This window comes from Dinoponera quadriceps, unplaced genomic scaffold, assembly GCF_001313825.1.
Source record: "Dinoponera quadriceps isolate SergipeBrazil2010 unplaced genomic scaffold, ASM131382v1 scaffold707, whole genome shotgun sequence".
NCBI lineage: Eukaryota > Metazoa > Arthropoda > Insecta > Hymenoptera > Formicidae > Dinoponera > Dinoponera quadriceps.
This window is the reverse complement of record NW_014555450.1, coordinates 489095-507802: the sequence shown is the minus strand read 5'-3', so window position 1 is coordinate 507802 and position 18708 is coordinate 489095. Positions and strand designations below refer to the sequence as shown.

The window sequence follows — 18708 nt, the reverse complement described above, 5'->3', positions numbered from 1 at the left end:
GTTTTTGTCCAATTTTCTTTTGCGACTTATTATTTACTGCCATTTTCCAAGTTTTGTATGATAAAACAAGCGATCGTTGCAATGCAGATGCGATATCCAAGGACAAAGTGGATACTCGAGTTCCAAGGAATGATGGTCCTCGCGGCCAATCAGATATGGTGGACCGCGGAGGTCGAAAATGTTTTCGACAAGATATCCCAGGGAAATAAACGTGCGATGAAAGAGGTAATATACAAGCAAGAGCGAGTGGCGAATATAAAATCTGCATTCGAATCAAATATGTATACACTGGACCTTCCGTGTCCACCATATTATTTCTTACGACAGATTATACAGATATACTTCTTTTTAACAGTATTTGCAGCAACTTAATCATCAATTGGACAAGGTAGTGATACTGATGGGCAGCGATACACTTACGAGCAAGGATAGGAAGAAGATCGACATGGTTCTGACCGTCGACGTACACATTCGCGACATCATCGAGGGTTTCGTCAGGGACAGCATTACGAGTCCCACGGAGTTCGAATGGGAAAGTCAATTGAGGTCAATTTGTAACTTGCGATACAAAAATGTGTAGCCTCCAATTGTTATAAATATTATTCATCTCGCAGGAATGACGTCTTGCATCTGCAATAACCTACAGTAACTTTATACGATAGATATGTAACGTCAATTGTCCGAATGATTTCGACGCTCTGTCTGAAGTCAGCGATGCTATTTCTGTACACCTACAGATTCTATTGGGTTCATCATCTGGACAATGTATGGATGAACCAGTGCACAGGCGCCTTCGAGTACGGCTACGAGTACATGGGTCTTAATGGCAGATTAGTAATTACACCTCTGACCGACAGGATATATCTCACCATTACGCAAGCTCTCTCGATGCACCTGGGCGGTGCACCAGCGGGTATGTGAACTCACAAGTGCGGCGTCGCGATTACAACTTTCCCACCGAGTATAACCCCTCATTGACCCCAACTATAACGTAACTAATGAATAAAACTTGAAATATTCTAAACAAGGGAAGAGGTTCTTCGAAAGTAAACAACCGGTAAGAAAAGTGGACTAACAAGAGTCGTCGCTGTACGTTGGACGCGATAATTTATTGATGTAAATCTATTAATAAATTCGGAGAAAGGATAAAATTGTTCGATTGTAAAGTATAAAATAATTTTCAAATATTCCATATTAAAATATATTAAATAAGTCTCCGAAATATTTTACATTAATATTACACCGCATGAAATATTAATCGGAAAATGTTTGCCACTTTTTCAAACAGTTTTGTCGAAAGAGATGTTTATTTTGTGATAAATATTTCGATACTTGATATCAAGGCCCTGCTGGGACCGGAAAAACCGAGACGGTCAAGGACTTAGCCAAAGCCTTGGGACTGTTATGCATCGTTACCAATTGCGGGGAAGGCATGGACTATATCGCGATCGGGAAGACTCTGGGTGGTCTTGTTCAATGCGGGGCGTGGGGCTGCTTCGACGAGTTCAATCGTATTGACAGCCCGGTTCTTTCCGTCATCTCGACCCAACTGCAAACTATACGCTCGGCGCTGCAAGTTAAGGCTCAGAGATTCACGGTACGCTCGAACAAATATCGAAAAGTATAAAAAAACAAAAAAAAACGAAGCAAAGAGAACGAGAGACGAACCTAAATCATATTTGGAACCGCGCGATATGTTTGTGAGAAATAATTTAATTTTATTAAACAGGAAGCACTTTAGTTAGCTTTAAGACTATTTACTTTAATATCACAGCAATTACTGCAAATATACAACTAAGGGATAAAATCGTGTAAATTTTTTCTAGTCTTTTCTATCTTCATTCCTATTATTTTCATTTTTATTTTACTATTAATACTAATATGAGCAAAATTATTTGGGCGAACCTATTTTGAGAATCCGACGATAGAAAATCCCGAAAGAAACTGCGAGGACTCTAATGCATCGCTCTTGTCCGCAAGTTCGAAGGGCAAGACATCGTGCTGGACTCGAAGGTGGGGATCTTCATCACTATGAATCCAGGGTATCCCGGTCGCACGGAGCTACCGGAGTCCGTCAAGGCCCTCTTCAGGCCGGTGGTGTGCGTAGTGCCGGACAATGAGCTGATCTGCCAGATCAAGCTCTTCAGCGTCGGCTTTCTGACGGCGAAACTGCTCGCCAAGAAGATGACGGTCCTTTACAAGCTGGCGAACGAGCAACTGAGCAAACAGACGCACTACGACTTCGGCCTGAGGGCCCTCAAGTCCGTACTAAACATGGCTGGTCAGCTGAAGAGAACCTCCGGCGACCTGCCCGAGAACGTTGTATTAATGAGAGCACTCAGAGACATGAATTTACCAAAATTAATTTTCGACGACGTGCCGCTTTTCCTGGGTCTGATCAGGGATCTATTTCCGGATTTGGAAGTCCCCAGAGTGCGTTATCCCGAATTCAACGAGGCGATCGAGGCGGTATTGGAAGAATACGGGTATATCGTCTTACCTGAGCAAGTATGCTGTTTTCCATACGTGTTCTTTTTTTTTTCATTTATCGCAACGCTCGACTATTAACAGAGTACGTCTCGTCTTCTCGTTTAATCACTGTGAAAATAATCTTTTTCATCGATAAATCAATGAATATAAGTGAAACAATTACGAAAGCGGCTTAGACTCCAAGTTCCGAGAAGTCACCATCCGTTACCGATGGATCATCGATGAACAATCATTATCGCAATATCAGAATCATAACGGATGAAAATTTCAATATGCTGACTCAGTCATCTTAAACCGAATATACGTGGTAAATTGATTGCCATCAGGTCGACAAAGTCGTGCAGCTGTACGAAGTGATGATGACCAGGCATTCGACGATGGTGATCGGCCCCACCGGCGGTGGTAAAACGGTGATCATCGAGATGTTATGCAGAGCGCAGACGCGCCTCAATAAGCCCACGAAGCTGCACGTTCTCAATCCGAAAGTAATTAGCCGCAATGATAATAAACGAAAGTACCGTTTCTCCGTTCCGAGAGTTTTCTGAATGTCGTCGCATTTTTCGAACTCGTCAAGGCCTGTACCGTCATCGAATTGTACGGCACGTTGGAACCGACGACGCGCGATTGGATAGACGGTCTGTTGAGCAGCATTTTTCGCGAGGTCAACCGACCGCTGAATTCCGACAATGGTGAACGGAGATACATACTTTTCGACGGCGACGTCGACGCGTTGTGGATCGAAAACATGAACTCGGTTATGGACGACAATAAATTGCTCACTCTGGCTAATCAGGAGAGGATTAAATTGCAGGATCATTGCAGCTTACTCTTCGAGGTAGATTGATGTTATCGGGTGCTATATGTTTCATTAGCATCGTTTCCAGTTAGTTTTACCATAACTTATAACTATAAACATACCTTAAACATAATAATTTTTATCTGGAATGTGATGATCTCATTAAGCTATAGTAATAATTTTGTGATAAATCGCTCTTTATATACAAGAAGAAAATACTATTTCTTTTCGATGGAATTGGCCAACAGTTATTTTTATTATTGAAATTAACACGTCATACATAACTTTAATAACTCAAGTATTAATTTCAATAATATTGCCATTCAACGTAGAGTAGATTTAATTATGGCGCTGTTGACCATTTTTATTGATATAATAGCATTTCTTTTTGCGTAGACACATTAATTAAAATATGATAGAAAAATATGATGGATTTTATTTTTATGATAGATTCGTCGTTGCACACGAAAATATGATAATAATAAGTTAATTAATTTGGATAATGACTCGTGTGGTGTCACAGGTAGGCGATTTACAGCATGCCTCACCCGCTACAGTGTCGAGAGCAGGTATGGTTTACGTGAACCCGAAGAACCTGGGCTACCAGCCGTACATGGACAAGTGGATACGAGTCAAGAGCGAAGCCGATCAAGATTTCCTCAATGGAATGTGCAAGAAGTACGTGCACGGCTCACTCGAGCTTATTCTCAAAGGAATGTTCGACTCCCAGGCGGTCGAGCCACTTCAACTGATCATACCGCAAACTGGACTTAATATGGTAATCACTGAGCTCGCTATCGATTATCTACGAGATTACTATCGATTAATTCACCGCATTCGTCGGCTTCTATCGGCCGGTTGCATTCATAAAAGGCGAGACAAATCAGGAACTCGTTGCCAATTCTAAATCCAGTTAAGCCGCTTTTTGTCATTCACCTTTCTATTGTGTCGCATTTTTCACACGCGTTTTTCAAGGTGACTCAGCTCTGCTACGTATTCGACGGCTTGCTGTCAGAAGAGAACGAATTGACGAACGACAGCCTGGCAGAAATCGGTCAAGAGGATGACGCTGAGCCAAAAGTGTCGAGAGAAGAACTCTGGGAGGCGATGTACGTTCAAGCGTGTTATTGGTCGATCGGTGCGACTGTTGTGGGTGAAGCACGTTCAAGATTCGACGAGTATATGAAGAAAACATATGGGCTTTTGCCGATGGAAGACACGCCAGCTAAGCCGGCAACTACTAGTAACGTCAATATACTTTTATTTTCAGTAACACGTCATGTCCTCCTCTTTTTTGGTTCAAAATTATCGAGGAAATAAAATTGCATCAAAGATGAAGAAAATAAGACATCTAAACTATATGTGGAAAAAATATAAAATATATAAATATAATTAATAAAAATATAAATCAATAACGTAGGAAAAATAATTCGGCCACATTTAAGATTGATTTTAATGCGAGCGCTTCTGAGCTTCTTCGTTAAATTTGAAATATAGAGATCGCGCTTTTATTACGCTAGGACACATACCGACAGCGTTTCCAACCATGTACGATTATAAGCTGGATATTAAGAAGCAAGTGTGGATGGCATGGAAGTGGTTGGTGCCGGTGTACGTTCACGACAGGCAGAAAAACTTCTCGGACATCTTGGTGCAGACGATCGATACCTTGCGCACCACATGGTTCGTGAGTGTCATGAGCGAGCTGCGAAGACCGGTATTATTGGTCGGAGAAACTAGCACCTCGAAAACAGCTATTATTCACGAGTTTCTTAGAAACTTGGATCCCGAAAAATACGTGAGTTACGAAACAATGTCGAGAGGAATTTCATAATTGCCAGCAATTGATGCATCTCGATTTAATTGTGTTGCAACAAATACTTTGCTAGTTTTAATAATGCAATTAGCAGCAATGTCAAGTCAATGTCTATCTCATATCCCTACGTAATAATAATCTATGATAATTCCGCGTGTGTGATGGATCGTAATTCCGAATAGGATCAACTCCTAATGAACTTCTCCTCGAGGACCACCTCGACGGACGTGCAGAAGAATATCGAGTCGAGTGTGGAGAAGAGATCGAGGGAGGTATTTGGCCCACCGCCTGGAAAGAAACTGACAGTCTTCATCGACGACATGAACATGCCGATCGTGGACACTTACGGGACCCAGCAGCCCATTGCGCTCCTCAAGTTACTGTTCGAGAGGGGTGGCTTTTACGATCGCGGAGGCGATTTCAACTGGAAATACATGAAGGACGTTTGTGAGTGCCGTTTGCAGAACGTCGTAGTAAAAATATCACGTTTCTCTTAGCTAAGAAGCCTTTTCGAGGAAAATTACATCAAACGACATTTCTTTTATCATCTCTCAACGTTGAAAATAAATCGACGTGTCTTTGAAACGGTTCGCGGTCAAACGGTCAATGTATTTCTTTCTTTGTTATATACAACTTTGTTTTATACAATATTTACCTGATCCAAGTGGGGTTTACTTAATCCAAGTGAAAATTTACTAAGGAATACCGGAGTAATTATTTACTTGAATCTAACACACTTTCCTGTGCACAGATTACTTGGCAGCTATGGGAGAGCCTGGTGGCGGCAGGAACGAGGTCGACCCGCGTTTCATCTCGATGTTCTCGGTTTACAACGTGACATTCCCGTCTAACGAGACTCTCAGTTACATTTACACGAACATCCTGACGGGTCATTTGCAAAAGTTTCCGACGCAGATTCAGACTATCGCGCAGGGGCTTGTCCAATTGACGCTGGAACTTTACGAGGTAATTTCGCGACACGTCGCGAAGGCGTGCGTGTAAAGCATCCGTTTAAACGGCCGACGAAAGACGTATTACAATCAAGTCACGCTTCTCAGACGATCAGGAAGGAGTTATTGCCGATGCCGTCCAAGTTCCACTATATTTTCAACATGCGGGATCTCTCGAGGATCATGGCCGGACTCCTTCAAAGCCATCCTGATTTCTTTCCGAGCGTGAAGCAATTTGTTAGACTCTGGAGAAACGAGGTCACTAGGATAATGTGCGATCGTCTTGTTAGCATGCAAGTAAGGAGCATTCGTCTGTCTCATTGGTCTCGATTTTTATTGCACTATTAGTCCTGCGCATTGGCTCCTTAAGGTCCAATATTAACAATTTGTTTAGTTTATTCAAGAGCCCTTTTTTTACTTTTGACTCGTCTCTCCTTCAATATCGAAACTTCACTCCTGCCGTTCCAGGATAAGAATTTCGTCGTTGAACAGCTGAAGGAAAAGATAAGCAATTATTGGGAGGAAGATTCCGAAGTGATTCGATACAGTTTGAGAGACCCGTTGCTCTACGGCGACTTCAGGAACGAAAAAGAACCTAGATTTTACGAAGATCTGTTGGATTACGAGGCGGTTTACAGTTTGCTCCTAGAGGTTCGTCCTTTCCGGAATGCTTCATTAACCGCTAATGAAGGCATGAAAAAAGAATAAAATAGAAAAGAATTTCTTTACTTGATCAACACACCTTCTTTCGATTATCTCTCGCGCGACCGATATTCGATTTACGATCATCCTCGATCAATGCCCTCTTCGTGAAGAACTTCATGAGCATTTCTTCCGTCGCACGCTTCATTTACACAGATTTTCGAAGAGTACAACGAGAGAAGTACGACCAAACTGTACATGGTGCTCTTCAACGACGCGCTCGAGCACCTGACCAGAGTGCATCGAGCACTTCGGATGCACCGTGGCAACATGCTCGTCGTCGGTATAGGTGGCAGCGGCAAGAAATCGGTGATCAAGTTAGCGTCCTTCGCCGCCGGCTACCAGCTCTTCCATATCACACCGAGCCGCGGATACAACGAGGCGTCCTTCCGCGAGGACGTGAAGAGACTGTACAACATGGTCGGCGTGGAGAACAAGAAGGTCGTGTTTATGTTCACGTCCGCTGACATCGTGCGCGAGAGCTTCTTGGAGTTGGTGAATAACATGCTGATGGCGGGCTTCGTGCCGGCTCTCTTCGACGACGGAGAGAAGGAAGCAATCATCCTTTCCTGCAGAGATGCCGCGGCCAATGCCGGCTTCGACGTCGGAAAGTGAGTTAATGTTCGTTCCTCGTTTACCGCGCAATTTTTTTCTTTATCTTGACCCGACAGGAACGTCCAATCCATGTGTTTTCCATCCAAGTGTACAATTGCGAATCATATCATATTTTTCAACGCTGCAACCTTTCGGATGGCTTTCGAACCATGACGAATTTGTTTGATGGTGAACGTGTTTTATAACATAATGTAATATTATAAAACCCGATGAGTTTACCATGATTAGTGTATATTCTAATTATTACAATCCCCTTGCTCCCCTTGTAAATTTGAAATTGATCGATTTTCACCGTCGTTATTTGGCCATCTTCGAAGCTTCTAACACTCTCAGATCTTCAAGAAGCGTTGACTTCTCCTGGTATTTATTTCAGATATACACATGCTTTGAATATCGCAGGTATCGGATATTTTTAATCTCAAACTTTATATATCGTTTCGTGCGTTATTGCTCGTAGAAAAAGCGTCTGGTCGTACCTCGCGAGAACGTGTACCGCGAATTTGCGGATAGCTCTGGCGATGAGCCCGTCCGGGGAGGTTCTGCGTACGCGATGTCGCAATTATCCCGGCTTGATTAACAACACCACGATAGACTGGATGTTCCCATGGCCGCAGCAGGCCCTGGTGGCTGTGGCGAACGTCACTCTCCGAGACGTAAGCAAACGATCGGCGAAGAGGACCGTGCGAATAAGAAGTGAGAAGAGTGCCTCTTTTCAGAACCCGTTCGTGCCGCAGGAACACAGGGAAGCGATTGTGAGTCACATGGTGTACGTGCACACGTCTGTGTGCCAGTACACGGTGGACTTCGCGACGAAACTGAGAAGGCGGAATTACGTTACGCCCAGGCATTTCCTGGATTTCATCGACACTTACGTGAATCTGCTGATGGAGAGGACAGATTTCATAAGCTCGCGTTGCGCGCGCCTCTCCGAAGGTATTGCCGAATATTCCCTCGTAAACTCTTCGCTCGCACATTTCTTCTTCGTTATAAATGACGCGCCGTCGGTGAATTCAACAAAATTCCGAAAAATTCTATCGTTACTCGTCCCTTTCCACCTTTATCTCACAAAACTATTTTTTTCTTTTTCAAATCATACTTTAAAACTTTAACGTATATTTTATAATATCCCCCTGAAATCTACAATCTCTGAGCCGGCACGATACCGACATTTCTATACGGATCGAATTTTCACCAAATATTCTCATCAGGATTGCAGAAGATCGCGGAGGCATCGGTGACTCTGACGGAGCTGAACGAGACTCTGGCCGTGCAGAAAATCAAGGTGGCCGATCAGACGAAGAACTGCGAGCAGCTGCTCGCGTCTGTCGGCGAGAGCACGGACGTCGCGATGCGGAAGAAAGAGCTGAGCGAGCAGAAGAGGGAGGAGATCCAGGACCAGAAGAAACTAATCGCCAAGGAGGAAGCGGAAGCCAAGGAGGTGCTGGCGGAAGCCCAACCGGCTCTCGACGCGGCTAAACTCGCGTTGGGCGAACTCGAGAAAGCGGATATCACCGAGATAAGGTTCGCCGAGTCAATGTGCCCGTCCCATCGCAGATCTTATTCTGAAATGCGAAACTCGCGCATTTATTGCCCACCGAAGCATTCAGTATCGGGCTGCAGATTCGTTAAATGATCGACGATTCCGGTAATTCAGATCCTTCGCCACTCCGCCCGAGCCGGTGCAGACCGTCTCGGAATGCGTCGCGATACTCCGAGGCGTCAAGGACGTGTCCTGGAAAGGGGCGAAGGGAATGATGAGCGACCCGGGCTTCTTGAGGAGTTTGCAAGAGATGAATTGCGACGAGATCAGTCTGAAGCAGCAGCAAGCGGTACGATCGCATCTGAAGAAGAGCGACAAGCTGGATCAGATGCAGGCGATCAGCAGAGCGGGGTACGGCCTGTACAAGTTTGTACTCGCCGTTCTCGATTATTGCGCCGTTTACAAAGAGGTATTCATTAAGAGCTTCGAAAGCTCCCCCTTTCCTCCTTTCTCCACTTATTCCTTCTTCTCCGCTTCTCGTCACTCAGAATTAGATTTGCCCCTCTGATATTTAATTTATATAAATAAATATATATATTACAAGATAATTTATGCAATCCAATTAGCGAAATAAATTTACTTTTAATTAGATGAATATTTCGAGGATCAACTTTCTCGACAAAACGACAGATTTAACGTTTCCTATCCATTTATACTGATAACATAGCTGTGATACGTTGTTGCAGGTAAAACCGAAGATAGAAAGAGTCCGAGAACTCGAGGGGGAATCGAAAAGAACCAAGCGTGCCTTGGAGAAAGAGCAACGTGAATTGAAGCGACTAGAGAAGATGATCAACGAGCTGAACGTGAAGTACGAGATCGCGATGATCGAGCGACAGGAACTTCAAGACAAAACGGACTTGCTGCAACGGCGTCTCCTGGCCGCCGATAAGCTAATCTCCGGTTTGTCTTCCGAAAACGAACGCTGGCGAAAGGATCTGCAGACTCTGCAGGACGATTTGGAAAAGATCACGGGAAACTGCCTGTTCAGCGCGAGCTTCCTCGCTTACAGCGGTCCGTTCTCCTACGAGTTCCGGAATGAGATGTATAGCGATTGGGAGAACAGTATCCTGGAAAAGGAGTTGCCTCTCTCGATACCCTACAGGCTCCAGGAACACTTGAGCAACGACGTCGAGATCAGCACGTGAGTGATTGGATCCGACCGTTATATTTAAGTGTCTATTAGTGATACGATTTACATCGTGTATATTTATCTCCCATGTAGGAATTAAAGTGGCGAAGATTGCAGAAATTTCGAATTATAGTAACTTGAAAGAAGCTGATGCAATGGATTATACGCAATTTTCTCGAAATTTACAATGAATTATAAAATCAATATTATATATTAATTTCAACTCTAGATTTACTTGATAATTTTAGATTATAGTCAGCCGGATTACGCAAACAGCTTTTGGAAATTTCCGTCCAATAGATGTAATTTTGTGAAGTTTAGTCAGAAACTCCGCGACGAATATCGGGAGTTTCCAATGTCTGATAATGATATCGTTTGAAGATGGAACTCGGAAGGTCTACCGCCGGATGAGCTCTCCGTGCAAAATGGCATATTGGCCACAAAAGCGTCCAGATTTCCGCTTTGCATCGATCCTCAGCAACAGGCGCTGAATTGGATCAAGCAGAAGGAGCAGGAGAAAAATCTGAAGATTCTCTCTTTCACGGACGCGGACTTCTTGAAGCAGGTAGAATCGGCGATCAAGTACGGCTTGCCGGTGCTCTTTCAAGATGTCGAAGAAGTCGATCCCATTCTGGATAACGTTCTATCCAAGAACATTCAGAGTAAGTCGTGAATCTCGAACGTATATGGAACGACGCTTCGGTTCACGGAAAGAGGAAACATTTGTCGAGTTTAATGAAATTTCACTTTAATCGAACGTCTCGATAGCCGTCGCAGGCCGAATGTTTGTCATTCTCGGCGACAAGGAGGTGGACTACGATCCAAGGTTTCGTATATACCTGACGACGAAAATATCTAACCCGTTATTCGATCCCGCCATATACGCGAAGGCACTTGTCATCAATTATACGGTTACCACAGCGGTGAGTAAATGTTATTATATAATTATAATTGTCATGTAATTCATTTCCACGCTGAAAATAAATCACCGAATATCATCAATCATATATCATATAATTATGAAATTAAATATGTATAAAATCGTCATAAAAACCATATATCTTACCACTATAAAATACTAAGCAACAATTGATCCGTCTCTAAATAAAAATCTCACGGCTCTCAGGGCCTGGAGAATCAACTGTTATCGGTGGTGGTGCGATCCGAGCGGCGGGATATCGAGGAGCAGCGTGAAACGTTGATCTTGGAAAGCAGCGAGAACAAAAAGCTGCTGCAGAACTTGGAGGACAGTCTCCTGCGCGAGATCGCCGCGGGCAACATGCTGGACAACGTCGATCTGATCGAAACCCTGGAGAACATCAAGTCCAGCGCCAACGAGGCGATGAGCAAGCTTTTCCTCGCCCAGGTCACCGCGTCCGACGTGAACAAGCTGCGCGAGGGCTACCGTCCGGTGGCGGAGCGAGGCGCCGTCATGTTCTCCGTGCTGGCCGACATGGCAATCGTGAATCCCATGTACCAGTACTCCTTGATCAGTTACATCGAGGTGTTTCTTCGTTCCCTGAAGAGATCGCTGCCGGACCTGGTGCTGAGCAAGCGATTGAGGAACATCATCCCGGTGCTGACGAAGAACGTGTACGATTACGGCTGCACTGGTATTTTCGAGCGGCACAAGCTGCTCTTCTCCTTGCAGATTTGCGTGAAAATAGAGCGGAGCGTGGGAAACGTACGGCAGGAGCAGCTGGATTTCTTCGTCAAGGGTAGCATGGCCTTGGACAAGTCGGTCAAGTCGAACCCCGCCAGGTGGCTGCCGCAGACAAGCTGGGAGGACGTTCTCAAGCTAGCGAGCGACTTCCCCGATAAGTTTGAACAGCTACCGGAGGAGTTACGGGACTGCGAGGAAGAGTGGAAGGAGGTAGGAAACAACATGGGAACTCGAAGTGATGAAACCAATTCGGGAGACCTTCGATTCCCCCTTTTCTGCTGTCTATTCGCTGTCGTGTTGCAGCGAAATGGTGTTGGACAATGTTATTATTATGGGACTGATCGGACGTTAATCGCCACGTCAGTCACCAGTGACTGACGCTGAACTTTCTGTTCGGGCCGCGTCAGTCACCGGTGGCTGACAGTAAAAATACGATATAAAAGTGAAAAAATTACATAGTCTTAATAAATTCTAAGTAATATCAGGATCGTATCATTAATGTACTGAAATATTTCTTATCAAACAATTTTAATGGATCTCATTGAAGCTTTATTGCGCTTGGCATTGCTATACCACAATAGCCAGCGCACTTCCAAGCAGCGCGCGTGGCCTGACGGAGATTTCCTCCGAAATGCGCGTGGCGGTTAACGTGTTAATCGCTCGTTTCAGTGGTACGATTCGGACGCGCCGGAATCGGCGGAATTTCCGTGCGGCTACTCCGAGCGATCGACGCCTTTCGAGAAGCTGATGCTGCTCCGTTGTTTCCGCGTGGACCGCGTTTACCGCGGCATCGTCGGTTACATCACCGAGATTATGGGCGAGCGGTACATCACGCCTCCCCAAGTGAACCTAGACATGATCTTCGAGGAGAGTACGCCCGCGATGCCCGTGGTTTTCATTCTAAGTCCCGGCTCGGATCCCACCTCCGAACTGATGAAGTTGGCCGATCGATACGGCTGCGGCGGAGGAAGGTTCAAGTATCTCTCGCTCGGGCAAAATCAAGAAAAGGTACGAAGTGAATTTCAGCGTGAATTTCTTCTCGTCGAAACCATCATTCTCTCGCGAAAAGTAATTCACCGCAGCTTGCAAGAATCAATGCCGCGTGGCTCTCGTTCACTGTTCCTCGTGTCTTACTGATTGAATATCTGAGAGCCTTAATATAAAGTATTGTTTGATTTCTTTGTTTTGTCAAAACTATATCCGTTATACGCGGAAGAAACAATTCCATTGGTGTAATTGAATTTCCCGTTATCTAGGAACCAGACGAAAGCTCGGTTGTGAGTACGAGAAAATTCCTTTAGATTTCCGCTCAGTCAATTGCTCTCGATTGGGAGAAGATTCTCAGCCACGTCTTAATTTTACAGCTGAATATTCACACGAATGTTTTCAGTTGCAGTAATAGAGATATTATTTCTTGTCACCGAGTTTTCCCCATCTGGCCCCTATCCAGTTGCAGGAACTGAGACTTTTCTCCGTGTAACGGATGTAAAGAGAGATATTGATTATCTCTTTTATGAGATAGATCGCGATGGACTTGTTGGAGTCGGCGATAGCAAGAGGTCAATGGCTGACGTTTCAAAATTGTCACTTGCTGCTCTCCTTCATGAGGGATCTCGAGAAGACTTTGAGCAACATGGAACAAGCTCATCCTGACTTCCGCCTGTGGCTCACCACGGAACCGACCCCTAACTTTCCAGTCGGCGTACTACAGCTATCGTTGAAAGGTATCGGGGAATTTCGATTGACATGGCTTTCGACATTCTCGCGAACGCGACTCGTTTGCAGTGGTGACGGAGCCGCCGAGTGGGCTGAAGTCGAATCTGCAAAACACGTACTTCAACATGCGGCCGCAGCTCTTAGAAAGCTGCTCTCATCCTCTTTACAAGCATCTGATCTACGTTCTGGCGTTTTATCACGCGGTTATCCAGGTGAGCGGCCGCTCGAGGCGATCGTGTCGACTAAATCCAGCTGGAGGAGCACCTTTGATGAAAAGTCAAGTTTCATTTAATTGAATTGAATCGCAGGAGAGGAGGAAGTATGGGAAAATCGGGTGGAACATAAGGTACGATTTCAACGAGTCGGACTTCAACATATGTATTGCCATCTTGGACACCTACTTAACGAAGGCGCTCGCGATAAAGGACTCTAGGATATCGTGGAACAGCCTTAAGTATCTAATCGGAGAGGTACGTACCAATTTTGTAACAATTGAAATATTCGAGATATGAGAAGTTTCGTTAGCAATTTTCAGAGTGCGAAACTTCAAATTTCATTCATTATCGACGGATTTGTTTGTTACTATTTTTATTATTTTTTCAGACATTCTACGTATTATAAATTCCCTTTTATTAATATTTTTTATAACGCAATTCGCTTTCTTTTATTCGATAACCAGGTGATGTACGGTGGGAAAGTGATAGACAGCTACGATCGGCGTGTCTCCTACACATACATGGACGAGTACTTCGGTGATTTTCTATTCGACGAGTTCCAGCCGTACCACTTTTACAAGAACGACATCGTCGACTACGTAGTACCGCCGGAAGGAAGCCGCGACGATTATTTGCAATTTATCGAGGAGCTGCCGCTGGTTAATACGCCGGAAGTATTCGGACTACATCCGAACGCCGAGATCGGATACTTCACGCAGGCGGTTAAGGATATATGGAGGCACCTTATTGAACTTCAACCGCAAACAGGTGCGAATTCGCCTGTTTTATGTTTTTCTTATCTCAAATATTATCATTTATTATATACCTATTACATATTCATTTTATACCTATTATATTACATTATTTTTATTATTTTAATTTATATTTATATAATTTTTAATTACATCAATTATAACTTTTCACAATATTTCTTTCCCTGATATTAATTATTATACTTAATTCATCATGAGTATCTTAACTTGACTCTGGATAAAACTTGAGAAAAATTAAGCTAAAAATAAGAGAATGAAAATTCAATTGGGCATCAAATCAATGTATTGAATCGGTAGCAAAAGTTGCGAACTTTGGTAGCCGGCATTTTGTTCGTGAAAAAGAAACGATTCCGATTATGCCCAGGTATAACTCGAGTATCGCGATTCTCATTTTACTTTTGCTATGATAAATGATCGAGCTCTCTCGGATGAAAAGGCAGAAGTTATCATTTTACCGAGTTTACCGCGTTCTACGATCAATCACGGCGTTCTGTAAAGTGACGAAAATCCCATCGAATTTCCAGCGGTGAGTGTCACCGGCGTCAGCAAGGATGAATACATCGACAACGTGGCGAGGGAGATTCTGACTAAAGTACCTGTGCCGTACGACATTAACAAAGTTAAGAATAATTTCACCGTGGTGACGCCGACCGCGATCGTGCTCTTTCAGGAATTGGAGAGGTTCAACAAATTGATAGAAGCGATAACGAGGATGCTGAATCAGCTGATCAAGGTCGGCCGACAAACCCTCGACACTTGACTACGTCTGAACAGTTATAGCTTTAAACGTGACAATGCGGGATTGATCGGGAGTAAAATTATGCGGAGTGAAAACGCGTTTCGTCTTAACTTCAGGCTATCGCCGGAGTAAATACGCGTTTCGTCTTAACTTCAGGCTATCGCCGGCGAAATTGGAATGGACGAGACCTTGGAGAATATTTCCACGGCGCTTTATAACGGTACACTGCCCAAGGAATGGGCCAAATTGGCGCCGGACACGCGAAAGAGCCTCGCCGGCTGGATGGACCACTTTCAAAAGAGGATAATCCAATACACTAACTGGGTATGATCGGCGAAACGTTCGAATTATCATAACGCTACTCCACGATTCTGCGCCAACTCGGACGTCTGTCCGTTGAAACTCACACACATTCACACATTGTACCGTTTCCCCGCTATTACACATTATTACGATCGATTATATGCGATTATTAACAACGGTGTGTGTGATTCCGTGGTTATGAAATCACGGAATTATTCGAACGCTGCTCTGTGTAATTTTGCATCTGTGCCGACTTAACACATTGCGGACGGATGACGAGATATCTCGTCTTTCCTATTGCGTCGTTAGAGGCGAAAGCATACCCGGCTACTGGGTACGGTTAGCAATAAAATGTCTAGTCCGCAATGTGTTAAGCTATCATCTGTCTGTTGAAGAAAACGCACACACCCATACATTTCTACTATTATATATTATTGCAATCGATTGTACGCAGCGATGAACGATGATATATAATTTTATATTTATGAATTATTAAGCTGCTACGATTGTACGATTATTAATAGTGATATATAATTTTGTATTTACGAATGATCAGAATGCTACTCTGCCGATTCTGTGTATGTCAACTTGGACACTTGCCGAGAAAACACATGCACACGCTCGCATTACACCCTCTCCTCGTTTTTCCGCCACCATATATATTATAACTGATGGTACAATAATTAGTGGAAGAGGAGTATGTGATTCTCTATTTGGATTACTCCATGATCAGTAATATTTTCCCTCTCTCTTTCTTCCTCACGGTAGTCCGGCGCGAACGAACCCATTGTACTTTGGCTGTCCGGATTGCACGTGCCGGAAACTTATCTGGCAGCTTTAGTGCAAATGACTTGTCGCAAGAACAACTGGGCCCTCGATCGTTCCGTCATTTACACGGTGGTGTCGAAGTTCACCAAGCCTGACGATGTAGAAGAAAGGCCTGATGAGGTGAGCACCGGCACTATTTACCGGGTCCGTTCGACAGTGTCGTGTTTGATTTCTTGAACATCAATGCCACATTATTCCGCGACTTGTGCAGGGCTGTTACGTGCACGGATTATATTTGGAGGGCGCTAGATGGGATATGGAGGAGCATTGCTTGAAGAGATCCAATCCGAAGGTTCTCACCGAGGAACTGCCGATATTGACTATCATACCCACCGAAGTTCATCGATTAAAGTTGCAGGTACGATTTAATTAACGCTAATTAGCGTCAGAATAAGGATAGTTCGCTGTTTTACACGGCTCAGTTAGGGTCGGAAGAATCGTTTGGTAATCACGTTTTTCGTGTATGTTGCAGTCTCCGTAGATTTTGCGAATTTCGAAAGCAGACGCAATTCTATTTTCGTTGCAGAACACGTTCAAAACTCCAGTATACACTACATCGGACCGGCGAAGTGCCCTCCACGTCGGTTTAGTGTTCGAAGCAGATTTAGCGACGCCGCAACACATCTCGCATTGGGTGCTACAGGGTGTTTGTCTAGTGTTAAATACAGATTGAAGCGTGGTTTCCACGACCGGCGATTGAACTACCGTATCCTTCATGTATTTTGTATACTAACGTCATAATTACTCGATACTAGTCACAGAATAGATAAGACCTTTTTCACGATAGATAAATATTCGTTCGATTGTTCCTCCATGTTATTATTTAAACACGTTACTTCCCGACTCTGCATTTTATACACAGCAATTTGCAGTAACATGAATAATATATTTTATTTATTACACAGCCGATACTTGAGCTGCGGCAAACATAAGTTGTAAAACGAGCTGTCGACAAAGTTATTCAAATTTTGCCACTTTACCCAGCGATCGTTCCTCAATTGTCCCGCATTTTTCGCCTTTCCAACAAAATGCGGATCTACGATCAGCAAGTACACGCCTTTACTTCCAGCGTGCAATCCTACTATACACTTACTGGAACAGTCTTTATCTCCACCCATCATAATGGGACTACCGAATTGCTCGAAATGTTTTTTAATGTTGTCTACCTGATCTATCAGCTGTCTCCCGCTCGATACGTGAATTATTTTGCTGAGAATGTCATATAGCTGGTTTAATACAACGGACACCTATAAAGAACATTTACTATCTTATTATCCCCAAAGGCTGGTGTGAGTTTGTGGAAATTAAACTTGAGCTTACTTCGAAACTTCCTATCCATTCTCTCGATCCAATAAATGTCCTGTCTTTGTCTTCCACTGCAACGAGTGCTTTTTGTATCTCATCAATACTTGGGACGGTCTCTTTCGAGCTCTCATTACTTAGGACCCAGGAACAGATAGTTTGTAGTGTTCTATACCCACATCCCCAACCCTGTGTAATTATAAACTATGCTAGGTTAAAATATCTATTTGTATAATATAACGTTAAACAGAATTTTAATCATTGCAACAACCGTAATTACACACCCTGTCGTTGAAACCATCGCAACCATAATGCCAGTACTCATATTGCCCTTGTATTAAATACGTTTCACCATTATCTGGTAAAGCTAGATCCTCGTGGACATTTTTCAATAAATTAGTCGAACAATTCACTGTCATTCTTTACTTAGGTCATTAATGAAGCCTAGACGAAAATAATTACCTGTTCTCTTTTGTACTATTTTTCTTTCATTTGCTCAGTAATTCGAAATTCTTTGCATGAATGTTCGAACATCTGTTTGTCAGAAAAATTATTTACAAATATTATGTATATACATACATAAGTGATATAATTATGATAGTTTAAAAAATAGTAAAACTAGTTATATTATTTGTGTACTAAATTAATTATTTCTAATTAACATAATTTAAAAATAATCTATCACTTACCTCTTTTATCTTTAAACACGCCAACCGCGTGATCTGGCACCGTGCAATTCACCTCCTTTGACAGCTGTCACAATGCATGAATGCATATTCGGAAATGGATGCGTAAGGAGAAATTTTTAGTTATTAGAGATCTAGTAAATAGACATTTCTGACATCTAGCGTACGCTAATTGCATTAATACATTTACTAGGCATAATGTCACGAAGAGTTTTTTTACATCTGCGTATTCATACGTCATAATTATTGTTCACTCAAGGAAAGATATCCTCCAATATTATTCAGGGAAAGAAATAAGAAATCTCAATGTTATTCAAACAAGATTAGAAACAGACCCGTTATTTTTATTAGTCTCCGAAGTCTCCGTTATGAGTCACCACTATCGTTAAGAAAGAATTGAAGTAGTACGACTCAACGATTAGTCAGACAGAGTTTACCTTTC

General features: G+C 43.3%; 2 protein-coding genes across 2 annotated transcripts in view; one reads left to right on the top strand and one right to left on the bottom strand.

Annotated features, from left to right (window-relative positions):
* LOC106744160 (dynein heavy chain 10, axonemal) overlaps positions 1-16983 on the top strand; it is a 29481-nt gene extending 12498 nt beyond the window's left edge. The window contains 33 exon segments of the mRNA XM_014618654.1: positions 88-225; positions 356-546; positions 738-913; positions 1344-1597; positions 1981-2508; positions 2817-2975; positions 3065-3325; positions 3810-4064; positions 4262-4529; positions 4807-5084; positions 5285-5549; positions 5854-6068; positions 6161-6349; positions 6521-6703; positions 6911-7365; positions 7827-8022; positions 8086-8302; positions 8578-8890; positions 9024-9318; positions 9596-10053; positions 10423-10703; positions 10810-10964; positions 11168-11914; positions 12374-12712; positions 13227-13428; positions 13490-13632; positions 13729-13890; positions 14100-14403; positions 14933-15141; positions 15304-15471; positions 16219-16398; positions 16490-16636; positions 16805-16983. Coding sequence (XP_014474140.1) covers positions 88-225; positions 356-546; positions 738-913; positions 1344-1597; positions 1981-2508; positions 2817-2975; positions 3065-3325; positions 3810-4064; positions 4262-4529; positions 4807-5084; positions 5285-5549; positions 5854-6068; positions 6161-6349; positions 6521-6703; positions 6911-7365; positions 7827-8022; positions 8086-8302; positions 8578-8890; positions 9024-9318; positions 9596-10053; positions 10423-10703; positions 10810-10964; positions 11168-11914; positions 12374-12712; positions 13227-13428; positions 13490-13632; positions 13729-13890; positions 14100-14403; positions 14933-15141; positions 15304-15471; positions 16219-16398; positions 16490-16636; positions 16805-16951 — 8478 coding nt within the window. The 3' untranslated portion in view covers positions 16952-16983.
* Positions 16984-17076: 93 nt separating this feature from the next.
* On the bottom strand, positions 17077-18361 carry LOC106744294 (ufm1-specific protease 1). Its single transcript, XM_014618946.1, has 4 exons — positions 18270-18361; positions 17865-18114; positions 17599-17769; positions 17077-17525 (listed from the first exon to the last, which is right to left on the bottom strand). The coding sequence occupies exons 2-4, from the start codon at positions 17997-17999 to the stop codon at positions 17169-17171; spliced, it is 663 nt and encodes a 220-aa protein (XP_014474432.1). The 5' UTR covers positions 18000-18114; positions 18270-18361; the 3' UTR covers positions 17077-17168.
* Between the last annotated feature and the right edge of the window lie 347 nt (positions 18362-18708).